A 24525-nucleotide genomic window follows, 5' to 3' on the forward strand; every position below is an offset into this window, starting at 1 on the left:
CATAGTTTAAAAAAATGTTGTCAGGATCTATGATGCCTACAAATACTTGCTGGGATGTGCAGAATACTTGACAATCAGGAGTAGGAGGGTTTCTGGGCACTATACCAACTGCTAGGAAAGCCCGATGCGACCACTGGGATTGGCTCAGTTAGCTGTCACAAAGCAGGCACAGTGTCCTTATTTTCTCTGTTCTCTACCCCTTCCCAGGACTCAGCGCTGACTGAGAAAGACAAATTTCCACCCTACCCTGTTTCTGTTCTGCAGGATCCTAGGTGAACTTTTTAGTAGAGTGGAGTCTTCTTAATGACCACACAACTACTGACATCTTTTTGCCTAAATTAGAGATCACCTAGAACTAGAGAAGTTGATTAAAATATTTTCATGTTTATTTCAATGTCAAATGAGGTTCCCCACCTTTTAAATATCAATGCTTTATTGTTTACATCTGTAGTGTCTATTAGTTTTGTTATTTTTGAGGTTCATTTACAGATAAGTCAATAAAAAAAGGAAAATTTGTCCCTAACATGTATTGTCTTTTTAATTTCAACCAAAAATTTATTAAATTATTTTCTGATTAGAGAAATTCTCAACCTTACAAAAGCTTAAATTATATAGATAGGAACGCACTTTTCCTTTAAAAAATTTCTGTTGCTCGCTCCCCCCACCCACTCTCCTGACTTTGTGCCAACATCATGGCTATTATAGACTGTGCTAGTCATATGTTACAATTACTTGTTTATGTATCCAACGCCCCTCCTAGATATGAACTTCTGGAGAGCGGAGACCTTGTCATATCCATTTTTTTAGTCCTGGTGTACTGCAATGACTAGGAAAGGGAAGAGCTTAGCAGGTCCTTGTTGAATTAATAAATAGGAAAAAAAAAAAAGAGACAGTAAATATAATTAAATCCTAGGTTCTTCTTTCTCTATTAGAACTGTTTTGTGATTATCTTAAAGAAAAGTTTCATAAACTCTACATAAAACATTGACTTTGTTGTTGAATAGGGCTAGCTTAGACTGTGTGGGTGTGGCAAACTAGGAAAACGAGTAGGAAGGAGAAAAGCTTAGTTGTAAAAATATGTTTATTTTATTTTGTCTTTTAAATTTACACTGAAAGAGATCTTTTCTGGTTTTAAAATATGGAATAGTGGGTTGGATCAGAGGGGAAAAAAACCACTGGATCCTTTATTATGAAAAGAAATATGTTTAGGAGATATTTAACTGACGTTCAAAAGCTTTGGAGATCTTTTCCTCTGTGCTAAGATGGCATTATTTTCATTATTTTCTCTTTTTCTAACTGTAGGAATTAGGATGATTTTTAGTTGAGTCATTTGATGTTTCTCTGTGATTTTTTGGCAACATAAAGGTGTGGATGCCAAGTAAAATATCACCAGATGAACAGTACAGTTGGATACTCTCTGGTTTACTTTTGCAGAAAATTAGGTACACAATTTTTTACAACAGTACTGTTTGAAAAATGTATCTAGTTAGTTTTGAAACTTCACTCAACTTTTAAGGAGATGTAACATCTATTAAATGTATTATTATTCATTAGTGAGTGGGAGTGACAAATATACTCATTAGGTGACCTCGAAAAGAAGTAATTTCTACAGAAATCATTTACTAATGGGCAATGAAACATTGGTCATTTTTAAAATTAAAAATCCAGATATCTAGATAAATATATCAACTTTATGTTGTTTCTTTATATACAAAGCACTTTAAAATCCATGGAATAACAATAGACCATACAAAAGACGTAACTTTTCTTCAAAAGTAATTTTCTAATTTGTGTATCTACTAGAACCCATTGACTTTCTGTAAATTGATATAATAAATTAATCAATTAAATCAATCTTGTGAAAAATGTGAAATGGTGATATAGTTCTTTAGAGTATAGTTACTACTACATTTCAGCATTACAAAATTCTCAAATCAGTATTTTAAATACACAAGATCGAATTTAGCTTCTTTTTTTCACATAAGTATTTACAAATTATGGGACTAATCCAAGGTCATGGGCCAGGAGAAGAATTTAAAATTAGACTGCAAAATCAGATGTACTTCATTACTTTTTTCATATTTTATATTTTTTAGCCTTAATGATTTGCCTCTGCATTTCCACACTAAATTAATTTTGGTTATAATTTGATAGACATCCAAGGAACTGCATATGAAAATTAATTCCTAAGAACTAGAGCAAAAAACCTATATAAAACATATGAGGACATATAAAGATGAATACCATGAATTTTTTCTATGAGATAAGCATGAATATTTAAATATCTAACCTGGGCAATTTAGCATAAAAATATTACAAGGTTAATGCAGATTAAAAATATCAACTGCTGAATACAAACTAGAAAAGTATAAAATGTTAATCACATCCCTAAGAAGAAACTCTAGAATTAAATTAGAAAAGTGTCCATTTCAAGAGGCAATCTAATCCAGCAAATAGAAGGGCAAGTCTGAAAAATGCAACCAAAATGATATTTCATGTTGTTTCCAAAATACTTTAATTTGTACTCTTAAACTTAGGAAAAACAATTTGTGTTTTCCTTAAATGAAATGACCTTTGACCTTCAAATGAAAAACACAGAAAGAGGCCCCTAACATTTGCTGTAGAAAAAAAGATGTGGCAAAAACAATTTTCTAAAAAACCACTTAGGAACTTACCTGTTTCCATTTTTCCATCCTGTGCTGCAGGCCCATCCGGAATCACACTTTTCACTTGCAGGAACTCATCGGGCTCATCTCCACCAATGATGGTAAATCCAAAACCCATGTTGCTCTTTTTTAGGGTAGTGCTGAGGAATGTTCCCTTCAACTGGGATGCATCCCGGGTAAAGAGTGGTTTTTCTACATTGGACAATATAAGTCAGAAAAGAAAAAGCACATTAAGGCAAGTTCTCACACAGGGAAAGCCAGCCACTGAGCAGCCATCCCGGGGTAAATGTAGAGGTTTTCTACAGTAAGTGCAAGCTGGGGGGACTGCAGGAGCAAAGCTCTTAGTACTTCCTACAAACAGAGCAGTTCAAGCATCCAGGGAAGGGTGGCAAAGTTGCTTGGTTTGGAGAGACATTTTTTTGGTCAAGTCAATGTTTCTATTCACTAAAGCAGCCCTTCTTGTGCTTAAAAAGGGTTGAATCAACATGCCATCAGTGCCTTCAGATACAGAGGAGCCCAAATCATCCAGAGGATTCTGGGTATGTTCCTCTTGTTCTAAAAGTGTCTAGGTAGGAGATATGTTGAGTGGCTGGTGCTGCACAAAACCTTGAAGGGAGGGACTAGAAAACCGAAATGGACTATTTTGTTTTAAAAAGAATAGAAGCTATGGAATGTTGCCACCAATTCACCTATGTAAATTGTTTAGAAAGAATTTCTGGATGCAGGACTGAGTTAACTTTTGCTTATATTGTGAAATGCTATAAAGATAACCAGATACATAAATTTCTACGGACCAGATAGTGTTTTAGTACACTCTAAAATGTGAGCAAAAAGCAAGCCAATATTTTTAGATATAATTATGAATGTAAAGGTAACACATTTTGGAATATGTTGACACATTCAAATCGTATACCTAAATAATCTGAACAGAACTTGAATCCACTCATACAGGTTTGACCATTCATTTGTTATATAGTATGCTTTTGCAGCTCTGATCTGTAATAAATATTTTCCTAATAATACATTAAATGGTTTAAAAATAATAATCACACTAGGAAACAGAATTGATATCTTTTCAATGCTATCACAGTCAAATATTTTATATATCTTTTCAGTTGTTACAGTTTGGTTGATATGATTTGATATTTAGAACAGCAAAACTATACATGGTAACTTAGTTAAGTATTTTGTATGATACTTTTGCTGTTACATTTTTGGTGATATGCAATGGACAAACTATAAAATAATAAATTATATTAGAATTTTACCTTGTGTATTTACATATCATATATATCTTTATTAGAGAAAGCTTCTTTAAAATACAAAACACACATATAATCTTGTCACCTAGGTTTCCTTTATGGAAGTAACATTTATAATTGGAGAGAAGTTCAACGCGAGACCTTTACATTCATTGTAATTGCAGTGTGTGGTGTGCAAACCATCAGCAGGCACATCTAGGCCTCCCGCCTACAAAAGCCTCCTTGCTTTCGTGATGAGCAAGAACCCATGAAAGATGTGACAAGTTTGTGCAGCATCTCATCCCACTGCGTGGCTCCAAAGTGTAGTCAGGTGCAGCAGGCAGCCCCAGACATACCGATCAGCCAGGGCCTCCGGGCACGCGGATAACATGACAAGTCACTCACGCTGCGCGACTTCCCTGGGGCAGCGCGGGGGCGGAGGGATTTGGGCCTAGGTATTGTCGATGAGGAGCTGTCTACCGTCACAAAGAAGAACAAGCCTCATTCTGGTGCTTGGGTCTTTTGAGGACAAACTTATGATTCTTTATGTACCTCTGCAGTTTAAAGTACCATTGTCAAACCCATAATCTCCACCTGGCAACCTGCTGTAAATTCCTGTAACTATTGCCCTAGGTTTTATCTTAATCTGTGGTTGCTAGATGCATTAGTTTAGAAATAGCAAACGCCCAGCTAAAGCCAATGGAGGGGTTTCGGGAAAGCAAATAAATTATTTGAATGGGTCCAAGCTAAAGGCACGTATGTTGGAAGAGCAGGCAGTTTGATAAACAGTTTTTCCCTTGGAAACATTGCATGGTGACAGGTACCAACCTCGGAAACCTGGGGCCTGCAGGGGCTTGGTTCCAAGTTCTGTGTGGGGCATGTTATGCTGCTGTAGCTTCCTTTTTGCTTCTAGGACAGGGTTTTCAAACTGTGTTCTTCTATTTATGTGGCTGAAAAGTAAAAGTTCAAATTAGGATAACAGTGGGGCAAAGTCATTTAAGAGAACATATGTACAGCGCTGCAGAGAGGAGGTGATTAGGAGACATCTTATGTGATTATAGTCAAGAGCCCACCAGGCATGAAGTCAGCCTCTGCTGGGGCTGGCCTGGGCACAACATACATTTCTGTGACAAGAGCAGAGTTCTCAATGGCTCCATCATATGTCATTATATTTAAATTATGTATGATTCAGCCAGAAGAACTAGAATGTGCACTTGCTTTCTGATTTACTGTGATTGTTTGAGATCGGTTTTGATGCATTAAAACAAATGGTCACCAAATAAAATTTATACCAAATGGTGTTGAAGAGAAGAGTATCATCTAAGCTTTGAAAAACCCCAGTGTAAGGTAATTCACTGATTACTCTTATAGCAACCAAAGTCTACACTTTTTAGAGTAAAAAGATCTGGACTAAAGGGCTGGGCTATAGGAAAAAAGACTCCCAGGGATGTTATGGGAGTTGTAGACTACCTGTAGGATGGTTGATGCTGGCATCAATCAAAAGTAGAATATTTACTTCCTATACAGTGAGATGATAAATTCATAGATATTAGACACAAAGTGGCTGGAAGCAACTGTGGATCAGTTACACCATATAATGAATTCTTCTATGAAATTTAGAGTTCTCTGTTCGCAGAAAGGGTGGAATCCAATGACCTAGTAGTAATGCCACGTAGCTCTTTCTCTAGGATATGAACACACGACGGGAAGTCTGGCATATACACTGATTTTGGATCATCGTATAAATAGAAGTAGGGTTATGGATTGAAAGCATGAAGAATAGACAGGGGTTAGAAGAGGAATGAACAGTTACTGAGTACTTAACTCTGTGCCAGCTACTATATATAAATTCCCTTAGTTAAGCCTGATGGCAGCAGTCTTGAATTGTAATGATCCCATTTTTTATTTTGTATTTATTTATTTTTATCCTCACCCGAGGACACTTTTCCATTTTTTGTACAGATAGAGTGGGAGGGAGAGGAAGAGAGAGAGAGAGAAACATCGATGTGAAAGGAACACATCGAGTGGCTGCCACCCGCACGACCAACCAGGTCTGGGGACAAACTGCAACCGAGGTACATGCCCTTAGCGGGAACCGAACCCGGGTCTCTCCAGACCGCAGGCTGATGCTCTAACCGCTGAGCCAAACCGGCCAGGGCTGTAATGATCCCATTTTAAGGTGATGAGACTAACACACTGGAGGCCGAATAACTTGCCCTAAAACACATGCCCAGCAAATGAAGAGATGGGGTCTGACCATGTCTATCTCTAAAATGCATTTCCCATCACACACCTTCTCTTTTCTGGGTATGATTTCACAATGGCAAGTGTACACATATTTAATGTGCACGCATACACACAGACACATGAACACACAGTCCTCTCATTTTATGTCTTTTAAAACTACACCTCAAAAAGCAAAGGAGGTAAAAGAAGCAAAATCCCAACAACTAATTTTATATTAATATAAGTCATATAATTCCTGGTGAGAGAGAAAATCGATGGCCAGAAACATGGTAAGACAGTTGCAATATCTAATTACTTCCGCAGGTGGGACAGGGTGGGGTGGCTGTCACCACACAGGCTCTGCTGTCAATTAGTCCTGGATTCAAACCCAGCACTACTGCTTGATTAGCTGTGTGGCCTTGGGCAAGTTATTAAACCTGAACCTTAGTGTCTTCATCTATAATATGAGCATAATATTCCCTTTCTACTGGGGTGGTTGTGAGGATTCAATGAAATAACGAATATTATTGGCACAGGGTTTCAAGCAGAGACACACCCAATAACACGATTATTATCGTGGCCACCAACATCATCACCTTATCATCACAATCACTATCATCTTTGTGAGTCCATTCAAAAGGCTTTGAGGACTTTAATAGCACTAATTCTCTAATATAGCCTCTGGTATAGGCTATGGTGCTGTTTAGGATGGGGATTTTTCTAACAATGTTCTTTGGTGTTGGAACTCACCAGCATGGGGTTCAATGTAAACTAAACTTTTTTCCACTAGAAGTAAATGCTACTGTAATGCTCTTGTATACGAAGGAGTCACCATGATCTGTATAGTGTGTAGTGAATTATGGCATTTGAGCTTTCAACGCTTCTTTGCCCCATAAACTCAGACAATGCTAGTCTATTTCACAAGGGTCGGAGTTCAAAGCCTCTCTTCCCTTGACTCCACTTTCCTTTACTAAAATCCTTGACATCTTTCTATTATCTAAAACACTATTATTCCTGACTTTGCCCTTACTTATCTCTGTAGCTTCACCTTTGGCCACATCACCACAAGCACCCTTTGTTTTGGACATACTTGGAGCTATGGTCATCAGCAACATCTTACCAAGCCTCTTGTCACATGAGATTCAGGGTATCAGTGGTGAGGTGCTTGAAACAAGACAGACTGGGTTTGAGGTGGCATCTTGGGCAAATTGCTAAACTCTCTAAGCATCAATATCCTAATCCATAAAATGGGACATTAATATCTACTTCTAGGGGTTGCTGTGAAGATAAGAGAAATAATGTTTGCAAAGCCACAGATATATAGGGAGGACCCTGCAATTGTAAGGTATAGTTATTCTTTATTCTTCAAGGTGTAACTTACTCTTCAAAAACAACTTATTCTTTGTTACTATTATTAATGATTGCAGCTGCTGTTATTGTAATTATTATCACAATGTTTTCCCCATCTGCCCCATAGCTCTTTCTCTAACCTCTGCCAGCAACATCTCCAGCTATGCTCTTCCCCGTGGCTCTCGGTTTATTTTCTTACACACTGCCTCATCATTAAAAGGATTTGAATCACTTTTAAAGAACAACAATGAAAAGTAAATAAAATCAGGGTGAAATCAGTTGAATCTGAGTGGAAGATCAATAGACAAAATTGATAATACAGTGTCCTACTTGTTTACTGGAGTTACATTGGAAATTAGCTTTGAGTTTCCTAGCTGCTAATTCAATGGGAGAAACCGTTTATATTCTTCAGAGTATTTAAGATAAACCAAGGCAGTTGTTCAGAAGGATATAGCATTCTTGTTCCCGAGTCTTATTAGATCATTCTTTTCAAGTCTTCAATAAAGAGGTTTCTGTGATGTAGTATACACCATCCTAAATGATAATTCACAATAATGAATTTAAAGGCTACAGTAACCAAGGATTGATTTTCATTTTGATTTCCTTCTTTAGATTGTGTACACTTGTGTACAGGGGCCATCTTTGTGTACTGAGCATTGGACATAGTGAAAGACAGTAATTTTTTCTTAAATATCTAAATGATGAGTGTGTGTTTTAAGACTTTTGTTTACAAATATTTGGTAGTGATTTCAAGAAACCAATAAACAATTTTGAAGTGCACCAAAGTATCAGCTTTCCTCATTTCCTATCTGTTCTATTTCTCTTTTGTTAGGTTACTGTTCATCATATGCATAATTTTATCTTTAGAACTAACACGTTACAAGAACTTTCTGTGGTACATTTACATATACTATTACGTTCCTCCAACTTGCCACCTGCATGTAATTATTTCCTTAGTAAAGTCAGTATGTAGCCCTGGCCGGTTTAGCTCAGCGGTTGGAGGGTCAGCCTGCGGTCCAGAGAGACCCAGGTTCAGTTTCCACTAAGGGCACGTACCTTGGTTGCAGTTTGTCCCCAGCCCTGGTTGGTCGTGTGGGTGGCAGCCACTTGATGTGTCTTTCACGTCGATGTTTCTCTCTCTCTCTCTCTCTCTCTCTCTTCCTCTTTCTCCCGCCCACTCTATCTGAACAAAAAATAGAAAAATGTCCTCGAGTGAGGATAAAAAAAGGAGAAAAAAAAAGAAAAGTCAATATGTAGCCACATGCTTTATGGACACAATGCTGAAAATATTCCACTCACTATCAAAATGAGTTTTTAGACTTAACAGACAATGAAAATATCAATGAACTAGTCTGGCATGCCTTGCACCTCACAAATAGTGAAAGGTGGGTGTGGCTTTAGTCTCCCGGAGCTAATTGCTACAGATCATTTACATTGTCACAAATGAAGTCATTCATTTATAACTTAAAATGCTCCAGCCTGGCCAGTGTGGCTCAGTGTTGAGCACTGACCCATGCACCAAGAGGTCACTGGTTCGATTCCCAGTGAGGGCACATGCCCAGTTTGTGGGCCCGATCTCCAGTAAGGGACATGCAGGAGGTGGCCAGTCGATGTTCTCCCTCATCGATGTTTCTATCTCTCCTTTCTTCTCTCTCTAAAATCAATAAAAGAAAAAAAATTTAAATTTAAAATGCTTCAAAGCTTTAAAACACTTATCACAAAGAAATGTGATTGCAGTTGGACAGGGATGCCTCATCTTCCTTGTCCTTCCAAAATGAATAGTTTCAGGTCCCTTTAGCAAAGACATGGGGTCTTACAATGTGTACAAAGAATGTGAATGACAAATGCCATCTTCCTCTTTACTGTTTAGGCTCTGTAAGATAATAACTAGCTATTTCATATAGCTTCCATACAGAACAGGAACCTGGGAAGCTACCAAGAGTTAACTCTTTAATTATATCTAGTTTATTGCCAGATTTTACTAATAGATTCTTTAGGGGTTAAGGGCTTAGGGGTAAGAGACATATTCTGAAGTGGGTTTATCTTGACAACACCATTTTTCCTTTACAAAATGGAAAGGCTACTGATACTTTCATGTTAGAATGGCAAAGTGATCAGGGTATTCAAGGGTGAGCTCTATCCTTGAACATCCTATATGTGGCAGTACTTTGTAGGTCAGGATGATCCTGAGGAGCTTAAAAAAGAAACAAAAACAAAAACAGAGAAGACTCCGGCCCACCCTAAATCAGCTGAGCCATAATCTCCAAATTGGGTACAGGCACTGGCATTTGAAAATGCCAGGTAATTCTAATGTGCAGCTAGGGTTGTAATCTCCTGAGTTGGAAGATCAGAAAGCCCTGGCTGGTGTGGCTCAGTTGGCTGAGCTTTGTCCTGTGCACCAAAAGGTTGCTGGTTCAATTCCCCGTGAAAACACATATCCAGAATGTGGGCTTGATCCCAGTCTTCCCAATCGATGTTTCTCTCTCTCTCTCTCCCTTCCTCTCTCTCTAAAATCAATTTAAAAAAAAAAGACTCTGAAAAGCATTAAAAGTAGTTGAATAAGGATTTTCTAGTCTGATAAAATTTATGTGGAAGTTTCATTTTCTGTATGCAGCCTTGGGGAGTACTAGAAAATACTATTTTGCTACAGAATAGAGGGCTTGTGCCATCAGAAGTTTCAGAAATGCACAGAGTGAAGAAAATATTTGCAGCTGCCAAAGGTAGTCCCAGGTCAGCATCCTGTTTGAGAGCTACTCCCTTCACTGTGGGGAGGGCGTGGAAGAAACAGGAGGACAGGTGTACATCCTGGGCCCATCAGTCCACACAGGACAGGTCTGCTAGGGTTGTGAAGGCCATCACACTCCCATTGTTCCCTCCACATTCCAGGCTGTTCAACCCACCTTGCTTCTCCTGGGTTTTTGGAGAGGGACACTTTCAGTGCATAGTCAAGAATGATCTTTTATACCCACTGGTCACCATCTTGACTTCAGTTGACAATTTAGGAATGGATCTTTGGGTCAATGTGAGAGAGAGAAGAGAGCAACTTTCAAATGGAGGTTGTACCACTAATATTTCAAAGGGTAGTCAAAGAGGCTTTGCTAATTTCTTCAAGGCATGGGGTAACCAGTGCTTAATATATATTTGTTGGATAAATGCATAGATGGAAGCAGACAGGCATGAAAGGTGATAGATCTCACTGTTTTCTAGTTTAATTCTATCATAAAATATATGTTATGACAGTCAGGACTCTATGTGATGCTTAGGACCAGCTTATATGATTTAACCAACCTGCATTTGGGTAAGACCCATGGGATCCTTCAAAACAGAGAAACTTTCAAATTGTTCTTGTGACAGGTGAAAAAGTCATCCCACTTTGGTGACGAAAGGTTTGGATGTGAGGAGCTGATAACTAGCAGCTGCTGTCCTGCATTAGAGCAGAAATATAGCCATATAAAAAAGCATTATGTTAGGGACAAAATGTGGGAGCACCAGGGAGGCTGCCTCAGCACTGGGAGTGGGAGATGGGCTTGGGGTTTGGGGTTTGCAGCTCGGTGTGTCATCTTTTCTATGCAAAGTTGTTCTTTTGGAGGCTTCCCCAAATCTAATTTACTTGAATTTCCTCCCTCCTGCCCTCCGTCCCTTCCTTCTTTCCTTCCTTCCTTTTCAAAACAAAGTAATTCCTAAACGGAATCTGAGTGTGTGAATTTCCTGGTTTCTAGGCATTCCCTAGGTTTTCTTTGACCCCAGTTCTGAGGCCCACACCACTGGGTGGTCAGCACAGCCTGTATATCACCTCCTCACATCTGAACCCCTGGACTGTACCTACACCAACAGCCAAACGCAGGTATTGCACCTTCCCTTGTCTACACATTACTCATTTTAATACAAGTCTTGAGAAGTCCCTACTAAGTTTTTTCTACTATCAAGTTTGGATAAATGGAATAAAAACTCACGCTTTAGAGACTTAGAGAGGATAACCCTACAGGGCGCTTGTGGCACCGTCTTCACAGAAGGCAGGACAGTGTATGAAGAGCTTGGTTACTGCGGTTACATTGCTGGCATTCATATCCAAGCCCCACTGTGTCCCAGATGGGGGATCATTTGCTCTCTCTGTACTTCAAAATTTTTCATTGTAAAATTGGGAGAAAAGTAATATCCACTTTACAAAGTTGTTGTGAATATTACATGAATTAAAGTGAGTAAATCACTTGAGACCAGTGCCTGGATTAAGTACACAATAAATACCACCATGACACATCAAATATTTGTTTCTCAAATACTTTTTGATAAGCACAATAATAGGGAGTTTAAAGAAGGGCAAGGTCAATTAGTTTAGTGGTGGAGAGAAAACAGAAATAAAAAGAATTATAGTCCGGCTGGTGTGGTTCAGTGGTTGAGCATCAACCCATGCACTAAGAGGTTGCGGGTCCGATTCCCGGTCAGGACACATACCCAGGTTGTGGGCCCAATCCTCAGTGAGGGGCGTACAGGAGACGCCCAACAGATATTCTCTCTCATCAATGTTTCTATCTCTCTCTCACTTCCTCTCTCTCTAAAATCAATAAAGGGGGAAAATTATATAATAGAGTTTGCATAATACAATGTATACCTTACAGTGTTTTGAAAACTCAAATTTTAAAAGTACTAATGACTAATATTTTAAATATGTTTTATTTTAATATATGAATTTTGCATAAATGAAAGATTGAATCTGTTTTAGTTGGAGCATTAAAAATACAACAACAGAATAATTGAATCCTGCTTCTTGAAAGAATTCTTCCCAAATCTACTAATTAAGTGAGGATTTTCTTTCTATAAATGGCCATTCGTTGCTCCCTGCATGCCCTGAGGGCAATGTGGGAGGGAAGATTGAATCAGTCATGTGTTACTTTCTCCAGCTCTTCCTGGACAAGGTGGTGTCTGGTCTGGGGATACAGTGTCAAGGTGGGAAGCGGAATCATGGCTGACTGAGAAGAGTATCCATATATTGGCGCTGAAACTCTTACAGCTGAGAAGTCTGTCCTCCACTCTCCATGAGCCCGAGCTTTCAAAATGTGGATATATTTTCAGACAAATTAACTTTCTCCCCTCTGCTCCCACAGTAGTAGTACTAAGTTATTTAGTTAAGACATTAACCTGTAATATGTACTTTATGTGCATTTTATGTATAAGGGGGATTCATCACTTAGCCATTACTATTTACCAATTACATAGGAAACTTGATATTTTTACTCCCAGCAGATATGGCAATGTGTACTGTCAACCATTTCATAAAGACCCAAGATCTACAAGATACAGTCATTTAAAACATTTTCAGAGCATACATTTAAAAATGTTTTCTACTCTTCCCTTCTTATTGTCATAAAATGTCTCTCCTAAATGTTGTTGCTGGTACAGGAGGAGGTTGTTGTTATCAAAGTTATTTCTAACCTTTTGCTTCTTCTATATTGAGTGAAAGTAGTGAGTTATCAGTGTAGAGGTCAGATAGAGCTCAACTAGAGGGAAACAAAAATATTCCACTATTTCAAGGTCTTTCTGTACTAAGAGACAAGGCTTGTAAGTCCTCTTCCACGGTGTTTGCCAACCCTGACTGAATGGCTTAAGTCCTTTAAGTCTCAAATACAAGTTCATTAATTCATCAGTGTGCTAGGCACTGGAGACACAAAGATAACTATGACACAAACCCTTCACCAAGGGGGCCCATACTCCGATGGGGAGACAAATAAGTTGAGTGACCAACCAGTTAGCTTAGGACTAAAGGGTTTCCCATGGTGTGGAACTTTCGGTTTTAAAACCTGCACAGTCCTGGGTAAATTGGAATGAGCTGGTCATTTCACAAGCGGCCAGAAAAATATAACACAAGATATAAAGTGCTGACATTTGTATACACAAAGTGAATACTGAAAAAAGTCTGATAGTTTCAGGGAAAGCCTCACAAAGAAAGTGACAGATTCTAGAGGGATGGATATATTTGGAAGAAAAGGGCCATTTTAGGAAGAGAGTAGTGGATGCAAAGGTGTTCAGAACATTCAGTTCTGCTTAGCCAGAGTATAGGGCCTGTGAATACACACATGCATATAATTGCTTGTGGGCAGCGGCGTGGGAGGAGGGCGGAGGGGAGGGGATGAAAGCTACGAGACTGGAAGGATACTTCCAAGTCATGGTGTGAGGTTTTATGATGTTTCAAAGTCTCCCTACTTCCATTATGGCTTAGTGTAATGGACAACCGTAGCTTTGAAAGTCTCCAAGGATGTGCCTTGTTTTTGATTGTAAGGATAAGCTTCACTGTATCAACCACAGAGGAAAGTTGTGGTGCTCCCTGGAACTCCATCATTTCAGCATCATTTACCAGCGATGTACAATGTACTAATTGCTATTTTTACCTGGTGCTATGAGGCTGAATAAGAGGTGCTTCATGACTACGAAGAATCACATTTTCCAGGAAACTAGACATTACAGTGTGCTAGGAGGGGTGAGAACAGTCTGACTTGTACTATATTCTATGTTGAACTGGACTGTTATTTCTTAATGCATTATTTATGAGTGGTTAAAATGTAAAGTCACAATAGATCCTAAGTCTATGAACTCCAAAAAATATGATTAAGGGTTATACACCTGCGCATACATACCACTCATAGATAATGATAGATATACACAGCCATGGATACAGGAATGCTTTGGGGCCTGACTCCAAAGAGAATCAAAGAATTACTAAGGACACTGAGAGCAGTGAGGAATCATGAATACAACATCACTGATGTTAGGGATTATCCAGGAAGGAGGCAGTCAGGGAAAGAGTGCTAATGAAGGGAGATGGACAAGACTTGACTGGGGCAGATTCTGAGTCAACAGGACATGAAAATAATTCCAATTCTATTTAATACCCCAAGTCCCCAGGTTTCCAAGTCCAATCATCAGAGTGAGAAAAAGTTTTTTAAAAGTATTATTCTTGACTACTGTGTCTTTATTATTGCCCAGACCAGGAGGAAATAAAATACATAGCTATTGCTTTTATATGCTAGAATGTAATGCAAGAGGAATCAGAAAACCAAAATTTAAAAATACTTTAGATGAGTCTTAAAGAGAAAAGGATTTACTTGTCACTTATAAGAGGCCATGGGGCCTGAGAGCAGGTAGGAGGCTCTCATTATAGAAAGATAAGGACCCAGGAAAAAAGTCATGGAAAAACGGTAGTGGGCATAGAGAATAAAGGTTCAGCAGAACCAAGAGCAAAGAAAGGTAGCAATAAGTTATTTCACTGTTGTTCCTAATAGATTGCTTTTTGAGGGACAAGTATTATTGCAGAGTTTTATATAATTAATACACTATGTGTAAAATCATGCTTAAGCTTCATACAAGACTAGATCAGTGATTTTCAACTGGTGTGCGCAAGAAATTTTAAAACATGCAATATTTGACTGTTTTGTTGGGGGCACTGACCTCTTTTCCCTTAGACTGTCAAATAAAATAGTGACAAGAGCCAACACAATAGCTGTCCAGTGAAAATGAAAAAAATTATACCTGTATTTTTGCCAGATGGAAAAAAATGTAATATATATTTTGGTGTGCTGTGGAATTTTAGCAATTAGTTTATGTGTGCCTGGGATGGAAAAGGTTGAAAATCACAGAGCTAGATGACAGTATCACTTAACTGTAATGGGGGCGGAGGGTGCTTTCACAAAACTTTTTGTTCCTTTCCATAATATACATGCAAGTTTGGTGAATTTAGACCTTCACATGGGCTAAGTTTGTATTTTTTTTTATTCCAAATCTCTATATAAAGAAGATGTAAGGTGCAATGTTGGATATTTCAGAAGAATATACCATTTTGCAAACTTTTAAAGTTACATAGTTGCAGTTCAGATTTAAATTCTATTTAATAGATACCATAATTTGTGGAAAGAAACTGAAGAATGAGTGTCAGCCTTGTAAATAAAGGAGAGAATAAGGGGGAATGCTGGATGGTAGGGATGGGAACTAACATTCGTCAAGCAAGTACGGTGTGCCTCAGCTAAATGGGTCTCATGCTTGTAATTCATCAGCTCCTCAGAGAGGGTAAGCAATTTTCTGAAGATCTTACAGTACGTGGGCAGATGCACAAATCAAATCCAGCTGTGTGTAAAGCCAAATCCAACAACTTTGATTTATGTGGATCTGACACAAATATATGCTTATTTTTCAAGTGATATTACTTATATATATGCAGGCATGGGCCATATGTTTGGTGATTTGTAATATACTTGGGACAGGTGATTCTCAATTTATTTTTAGAAGTGTTTATTGTAAAACTTTCACAGCACTGTAAAATGCCTGCTGATTTTCTGAAGACAAAAATGTGAAAATATAGCATAGTATTTTGATTATTAAATGATTTTTTAAAAGAATCCAATGATTATGTGCGTAGAAAAAGGGACTGACCACGTTTTCACAAGAAAACATGTGGGTATGTTTTGCATTTTGTGGAAAGTGAGAAATGAAATGGTAATGATAGTATGAATGCCTAAGCCAGAAAACCTGGCTTAGGGTAACATGGTTTTCAAGCCAGAAGGGTCTCCTCCAAGGGTTGCCTTTCAGCTTCCCCTAGAGCTTGTCCTAACTCGCATTTTCTTGTGTTCTGCCCTTGTCAGCACTGGAAGTTGCACCTGGGCCATGCCTTTGTTAATTATAATAATGATAAGATGATTCTGCACTAATATTTAATGAATATGTTTAAAGTTGTGTGTGAGTGAGCATGGAGGTAGTCAATGACACAGCTATGCATGCCTTGTCTCAAACTCTGTGAAGGACTTGTTAGGTCTTGTTGAAGGCCATGATGTAATAAGAAATGAAAAAATAATACTTATGTAGCAAGAAATTCTTTCTATGCTAACATGACAGAACCTCAAGTGCTGGTGGGAACCCTTCCCCTGACACTCATATAAAAGTCACCTGTAAGTGTTAGGTCAGGTCATGAAGAACAACAGAGGCGATGGAATCCACCTCACTCTCGGGTACTGTCAATCACACGTGTGCCTCTTGGGTTTCACCAGAGTGAAAGCCACTTACAGTTGACTCTGAGTTGTTGTTCTCTCCTGTCTTTGGGACCAAAGCAGCACTGGGGTTTAAGCAACGTTTGAAGAGCCTACCACATACTGCCTTTTGAAATTCCCCTTATCTATCTGAACCGCAACTGCTTCATGTATACCTATCTTATCCACTTCAGAGGACTCTTTTAAGGAGCACACAGATACAATGTGTGAAAGTTTTCAAAATAATGCATTGTATAAATTTAAGTTGATTTTAACATTGTTTTTATGTTTAGAGTCTGGGAGTCAAGTGTAATTTAAATATGGACAGCATACAGTCTCGTAACTCCTGTGCTGGGCTGCAGCTCTGTTGCTCCCACCTACTAGGTCCATGGCCTGGCTTCTCTAAGTGTATGTTTCTTTGTCTGTAAAACAGGTATCATAGTAGCTGACGTATAGTTTGAAGTGATGATTAAATGAATTACATAAAATGCGTACTAGATAGCATGTGCTTAACAGATGATAGCTATTATTTCTCTGGGTTGACTAATAATTACGTATTAAGTCAATGCTCCAAACTAAATACTAATACCACAGAAAAAAGAAAGATAATCATTCCTATCATTTTATCTATCTGAAAATATATTCATGTCTTTTTATAATGCTTAATTAAAACTAAAGAAAATGACGAAGAATAGAATGAAGGGATTCGGTCATCCTCCATATGTGAGTGTTGTGCTGAATGGAAATCGGAACTAAGATCTTTACATGATGACAGAGTCAACAAATGGTACTTAATAACCTTTCAGAAACCAAACTTCTATCAGTGAGTTTCTTCCAGACTAAATTAATGCCAAACTAATTTTACTGGTATTGCTTATAGAAAATCCAGTCAACCTTCTCAGCCACAGAACAGATTTTTTGTTGTTGTTGTTGTTGACAATTTTAAAGTTCATCTTACTTAGTTAGATTGAATTTAAACATGTGAAATTTGATAATAAAATTTGTTGTGATTCACCCACTTTTATTATACAATTAGCTGAGTCTATTGTTGTATAACTTCATCTGGTTAAATATGAAGTCATCTGTTAAACACTGGTAATAAATAATGTTTAACAATGCTACTTTGTATTATAGAAAAAACAGGCGAACAATATCCCTTCAGATATATTTAGCTGGGATAGTGGTGAAAAATATAGTAGTTCTTACCCCGACCTTTTGTTTATAAGCTTATAGTTATCTTTATGCCATTTCAGTGATAATCCTAACATCAGTCTCCTGTCTATAGGTATCAAATACATTTAAATTTTTTCTATAGCTATGTAAGGAGATTCTACTATAATGACCCACCCATTTTGGAAGCTTTCTTTCCATAACAGGCGTATGATGGGATTATTAACATCATTTAAATAAAATAAAATAGCAAAATAAAATAAAATAAAAGAATAGCTATGTACAAGGGTGGGCAAAAGTAGGTTTACAGTCAATATAACAGTAATTATACAATAATACAATAATTAATTAATAAATAAGAATACAAGAATAAACAGTTTTGTGTACTCACAACTATAAACCTACTTTTGCCCACCCCTGTATATTATTGTTTAGCTAAATAACAAGTAGAAATGAAAAGAAAATGCTTTTAAATTTTAAGTATTCTTTGAGCAGCCATCAGATGAGAAAGTAACGAGGCTTAATACAGGAAAACAGCCAAATTTATTCTTAAAACACAAGGTGAAGCAGAAATGCCTTGAACTAAAAAGACGTAATCCAAAGGACTCATTTGACAGGTAAAAGCCAGGGAGGGTAAGTATAATTTTGTAATAGCCTGTAAATTTAAAATCATGGATGCAAACTAAGAAAAACTATTAACTAACAACATGTTCTGTGACACTAAAGGAATTCTGAAAAACATTAACTGTATATTGAAAAAGAGATGAAATTCTAGTTCTCAGGTTGGGGAGGAGGGTGCTACATTTTACCTAGTACAGGTGACCGTCCTCTGTTTTATGTAATAGTAGGATGCCCCAAAATAGACATCAGTCTGCTGCTTCCGTAGTTTGATTAAGCTCCCTTATTCCTCTGGTCAGCATCTCTCTGAGGATCAATATCTCTCTGAGCTGAATGTGGTTCCAGTTATGTGTGTATTAAAGCTCACCTTAGCATAGAAAGTCACTGAGCAACTTCACCAACACTGCCACTTCCGATTAGCATCTTCTAGTACACACATTTGTGGGGAGGAAATTTTGGGGGGAAAGAATTTCTTTGTTAAATAATTGTTTAAATAGCATCAAAACAAGTTTTCTAGTGTTTGAAGATTGAAAAAAAACCAAAACCCTCAGAATCTAAAAAATTAACTTTCAGAATAGGAAAAATATTCTCTAAGAACAAGCAAGATTTTAAAAGGCTATTCTGTTTATTCTAGTTGGAAATGTTTTACAGTCATGTTGACTTAAAACTATCAAGTTATAAAGGTTTTTTTTTTTTTCTTAGAAAATTTAGAAAATCTCTCAAAGGCATGATGTGGAGAAACATATTTAGGACATGATATTGAGTTAAAATCCTCTCTCACCACTTTCCAAGTTGCTACATCATGACGAATACTCACTATTCACCATGAAATGAATGTGATTTTCCTTTTACATTTGATGTGATACTGAAGATATTTTGCAGTGTTTTTCATACTTTCTGGAATTGCACACAAATACTGTTTTATAGTAGCAGATGTGTGACATCATATAAAAAACCTAGAAAACTCTGACATGAAAACCACGTCTGCCAGTCCCCACTGTCATTTTCACTGTGGTTCTTCGCTTGCCTCTGCGTCTGAGCCAAGGAGGCGGCTTGGCGTGAAAGCTGTTCCAGGAAATTGTGTCTTCCGGACTAGCTAGTTAAGCAAATTGTGTAGCTGCCATTGAAACCAAAATGTACCCAGCAGACATAATTTCACAAAAGAGGAGGAAAAAACCACTTTTGTACAAAAGTCACAGCTGTTCAACTCTACATTTTGCACTTTTTTTTTCATTAAACATTTTTTCCCTTTCTTTATGAACAGTGACAGTTACATTTCTGGTTAGCAACTTAGGACATTTTAAGACATTGCTAAGTGCTGTACTATCATGGATTTGGTGTCTGTCAGGAAAAATTGGGCTAACTTCTCTTTGCTGGTACATACAGGAGGAACCTGGTCCGTCTGCTCTGTCTATAAATGTAATAGGATAAGATGTAAATGTAATAGTTGAGTAGGGCCTATTGTTCTCTGACACACAGAGCTGTGCGGATGCCTCTACGGCTTCAAACTAGTGTCGACATCCCTATGTTAAGGTTCACACAATACGAACTCTTCCTCTCTCAAATCTGGCAAGTCTTGCTTCCAGTGGCCATGCTGTCTAGAGCCCTCTGAGGTGGTGGGCAGTGGAGCTGGCGGCTCAGAATGCTTGGGCCGGAAGCCGGTCTCACAGGCTGTTCACAGCACAACCATCTATGTTGAACATCCTGCTGTGACATGTGTCAGAGGGGAACCAGGGAGGACACTTTCTCTAGCGACCCATCATTCTTCTCCAGTAATGGGACTGAGGCTTTTTTGGACCATTATAGACCGTGAGCACCACATCCTGTGGGAGGCGTTTTGAATAGAGTTTAGAATCTGGGCTCTGCAGTCAGACTGTGTGGGTGCAAATTTTAACCATTCCTATCTATACTGTGTGATACTGGTTACGTTCCTTAACTTCTTCAGCCAGTTTCCTCAATGTACATTCGGGACAATTTACCTCACTATCACTATAGAAAGGATTATAAATACGGTAGACAGTTGAGCCCTAGCCCAGTTCATGGCACATACTAAGTATTCAGTAAATGTTAACTATTTTGATGATATGGTGATAATGATATTTTTTCTGAATTTTAAATCTGTAACTTTAAAATTGACTTTGCACAGGAAAAAATTATGGCTCAGTAAGATAAAGTCAGTAACTAGTGGTCAAAAGCTATTCAATCTCGATTTTTCAGTTTCAAGTTATATAAACACTTTCCTGCTATTGATTGCTGGAATTCCTACCTGCGGTCTGTGGCTGACTGGAAAACGAGTGTTTGTGCAGCTGTGCCAGAGGTACAGACTGATTACAATCTGACATGCCCTGCAGATGGCACGGAGCCCACTCGGCAACCTCTACTCCAGCTGTGGGTTTATTCGAAGAGAGTGACTGACTGCAAATCTGACTTCTAATGTCCTTGTACAGGTTTTTTGTCACTGAGTGGGGAGGTGAACCCACCTCCCCACTAGCACCTCCAATTGCATAAATGGATGTATAATTAAATATAAAAAATGATAGCTCTTCAGAGAATCCATTGTCCCTCATCATCAATACAATTAGTAAATCAACATTTTCTTGATTACAGATTTATCATAAAGACCACCTTGCTGCATATAACTAAATATTAAAATGGCAAATTAAAATGTATAATTCTTTAAGGTATTAAAATTAATGTTATCACTTCAATTATAAACTGTCTTAATCTAGGCATACTATATTTTATATTTTTTATATCTACACTATAAAGTTGGGATAGCAACTTAAAGTTGATAGTTACTGTTTTATTTTTTTCTATATATGTTAACTATAAGAAATTAGGTGACTTTTTTCACCAACAAAAATATTCTATTTACTGAAAGTGATAAATAACTATAATGTTTACATATCTATTCATATGCATTTCATGAACTAAACTAGTATTCAGAACCAATACATACTTTGTGAAAATGATAGTGTCATGGACATGAGATTCACAATTTTGAACAATTAAATAGGTCATGTAAACAGACATACTCCAATTCTAAAGAACAAGTTGTCTTTGTTGTGATGGAAAATATCCCTCATTTCAAGTAATATTATATTGGATAAAATAAATTGAAGTATTTGAAACAGTCTGATAATTTTTTTCCAAAAAATGTTTCCAAGAAATATTGGAGTGTAATTCTACTTAAAATTTTCTTTAGGTTTGAATGACCTATCTTGATTTTCTGCTTGGCCTGATAACACCCACACAGGTATTGGTATACCTGCGGTATAATATAATTGGGAAAAGCCAGGACAAGTAATAGAACTGGATGTAACTTGAAGGACGTTAAACTATTTGGGTCACCTGTATCAAGACCTCAGCCATTATTTGAGATCTAAAACTATTAAATGTCAGTCTGATTTATCATAAGACATGACTGATTAAATTATAAATGATTTTCTGATTATGGTGGTGATACACAAAAAATGAAGTGGAGAAAGGTAGAGATATATAATTGAAGTAAAAACAAATAAAAGGATAACCATTTGAAGTATAATAATAATGAGGACAACTATAACTCTTAGAGTTATAGTCAATGTCCAATTCAGTAATTAACTACAAACCAGCAGCATATCTTTACTTGAAGAACAGACAGCTCAATGATCAAGAAAGTAGGAAGCACTGCTACACAGAAGTGGGTGTCAGACTTCTATGACAGATAATTAGAACAGAGAAGAAAATTTTGAATTAAATATCGTTTCCCACATTGGATGTCAGCTCAAAATAAGTTAAGGAGGGCATGGAAGAACAATCTACAGAATTAGAATAAACCCTGGCCAGTTTGGCTCAGTGGTTAGAGTGTCGGCCAACCGACAAGAGAGACCTGGGTTGGTTCCCGCTAAGGGCACATAACTCGGTTGTAATTTGTCCCCGGCCCCGGTTGGGGTCGTATGGGTAGTAACCAGTAGATGTCTCTCTCACATCGATGTTTCTCTCTCTCTCTCTCTCTCTCCCTTCATCTCTCCCTCCCGCTCTATCTGAAGATGAATGTGAAAATGTCCTCGGGTGAGGATAAAAAAATTTAAAAAAGAATTAGGATAAGTCAGTAAACTGTGTTCTGCAGGTCAAATTCAGCCAGCTGGCTGCTTTTGTAAATAAAGTTTTATTAAAACATAGCTATGCCCATTCATTTAAGTGATATCTGTGGTTGCTTTTAAGCTGCAATGGCTGAAATGAGTAATTGTGACAGAGGCCATATGCCCCCCGTCCCCTGCCCAAATATGTGTTATCTGTTTTTTATGGAGTTTGCCAATATCTGAACTAAGGAAAAGGTTCTATTCTATGACTTCTGCAAGAAAGTCTATTAAAGATGATATCTGGCCTCTCAGATATCTCAGTTCTCTTTCCCTACTTTCTGCCTTGGATTTCAAATGCAATAAGCTTTGGCACAGTACAGTCTGATTCAGTGAATTAAGATAAGCTAGCATTTTTTGGAAACGTTTAAAGCTGATAAATTTTTCCAGGAACTGCAGGTACATTATTATTAAAATATTTGTATATTTTAATTGGTTAGCAATGTAGTGGGATTTCAGGGTGTTATAACTCTTTAGATGTAATTTCCCTTCATTTTTGCAATTAGAGATAGTTTCATGTATTTATCTTACTTTGTGCATCTGTTGAGTGTCCACATGACATTAGAACATTATACTGCGATAGAAGATTGCATGTGAAAAAATGAGGTAAATTCACTTTGACTGGAAATGACTGACTGTGGTGCCAAAATTAGTTTTTTTCCAAATGAAAGTGGTGGGTCAAAGTACATAAGAAAAGCAGCACTGAGGAAGATGCTCAAGGGCAGGGAGCACACAGGTCCTCTTCATCCATACATCCCCAGCACAAAGAAGGGTTTGATGACTATTAAAAACTCAGTAAATGTTTGAGTGTTGTTGTAAAAACAAATTAGCAATAATACCATCAATTTGTAACCCTTGACGATCTAGTTTATTATTATAAAATAGATATGGTTGGAGAAAACAGAGTTTGATGTTGATAAATAATGTGAATGTCTTTTGTTTTCCAACCTCTGCACTTGGGAACTATACTTCCCACAAGGAAAATGCACACTTTGTTATTCACCCTAATAACATAAACATTACACAATAGATAATAGAAACACTTTCTATCAGAAAAGGGAATTCTGGAAAAATAAGTCACATATTTAACTTTTGAAAATTATGAATATTACTTGATTTTCCTAAGAAAAACATGTTTGTAATTTAATCCTTAACAGGGGTTTTATTTTGAATGAAAGGGTTCATAGAGGGGATAACTCATATTATGCTAAGATACATAAGACAATGCAACCTCCAATAATATAGAAATCCAATCTACAGAAAGAATACTGTTGATTTGAAATAGGATCTTAAAAGTAACAAAATATCTAAAATTTATTTCATCCTTTGACTGGGAAGTATGGCTGCTGCTTCATTTAATTGACTATGAAATCTGGTTTAATAGAACATCTCTTTTACACCCCCAGTCAGCTCCCAACGTTTTGATTGCAAAATGAAGGGCATTTACTTTGATATCTTTAATTATCACTCATTTAGAGGATTAGGTGAAACACACTTTTCCAATTGGTGTTTTAGAATCTTGAGTCAAAGGAAAAGAATGACAAATTAGCCAGCTGGAAGAGGCTTTGTGGATACTTTAAAGTAAGATGAAAGGGAAATAAAGGGACTGTTAGCCACACATCCTCAGTAAATGAAATGCTAACACAATTTCATGACATATTAATACGTTAATAGCATCCTTAGAGACTTACTCAACATAATAAGTGCCATATATGGGGTCATCGATTTTTTCCCAGCCATATGGAAGCTCTGAAAAATAAAAAAGTTATTTATTTTAGTAAATAAGTAACAGATATCACAATTTCTAATAAAAAGTAATATAATTTAATTGTGGATTTCAGAAATAGTCTACCAATGTGGAATAAAACGTTCAATTCAGATTCAGCACCAGATTATAGACACATATTGTAGGAACTATTAGAAGCACCAACTTGAAAACTGGCAGTTAAAACACAGAGCTCTCTTCTCTACAGATATACTGCTGGGTCTAGCTGTTTATCCCATGCCAAGCAGTAGGATGGCAAGTCATCGTGTTATCACCACTCAAGGCAATACGAAAGGCAAACTGCTTTCCTGAAAGTGAATACAGCTTTCTTATTTATGTGTATTGTTAAAAGAATAGTTT

The 24525-nt window shown here is 37.3% G+C and overlaps 1 protein-coding gene across 3 annotated transcripts in view; it reads right to left on the reverse strand.

The window, feature by feature from the left end:
* Positions 1 to 24525, reverse strand: part of MAGI2 (membrane associated guanylate kinase, WW and PDZ domain containing 2) — a 1542253-nt gene that overhangs the window by 282154 nt on the left and 1235574 nt on the right. For all 3 annotated transcript variants that reach the window (XM_036247106.1, XM_036247104.1, XM_036247105.1), the window contains exons 7-9: positions 24092 to 24149; positions 4736 to 4857; positions 2676 to 2858 (exon numbers count right to left, since the gene is read on the reverse strand). In XM_036247106.1, coding sequence (XP_036102999.1) covers positions 2676 to 2858; positions 4736 to 4857; positions 24092 to 24149 — 363 coding nt within the window. The remainder of the gene's footprint in view (positions 1 to 2675; positions 2859 to 4735; positions 4858 to 24091; positions 24150 to 24525) is intronic.

Source organism: Molossus molossus, unplaced genomic scaffold (genome assembly GCF_014108415.1).
Source record: "Molossus molossus isolate mMolMol1 unplaced genomic scaffold, mMolMol1.p scaffold_m16_p_7, whole genome shotgun sequence".
NCBI classification, from domain to species: domain Eukaryota; kingdom Metazoa; phylum Chordata; class Mammalia; order Chiroptera; family Molossidae; genus Molossus; species Molossus molossus.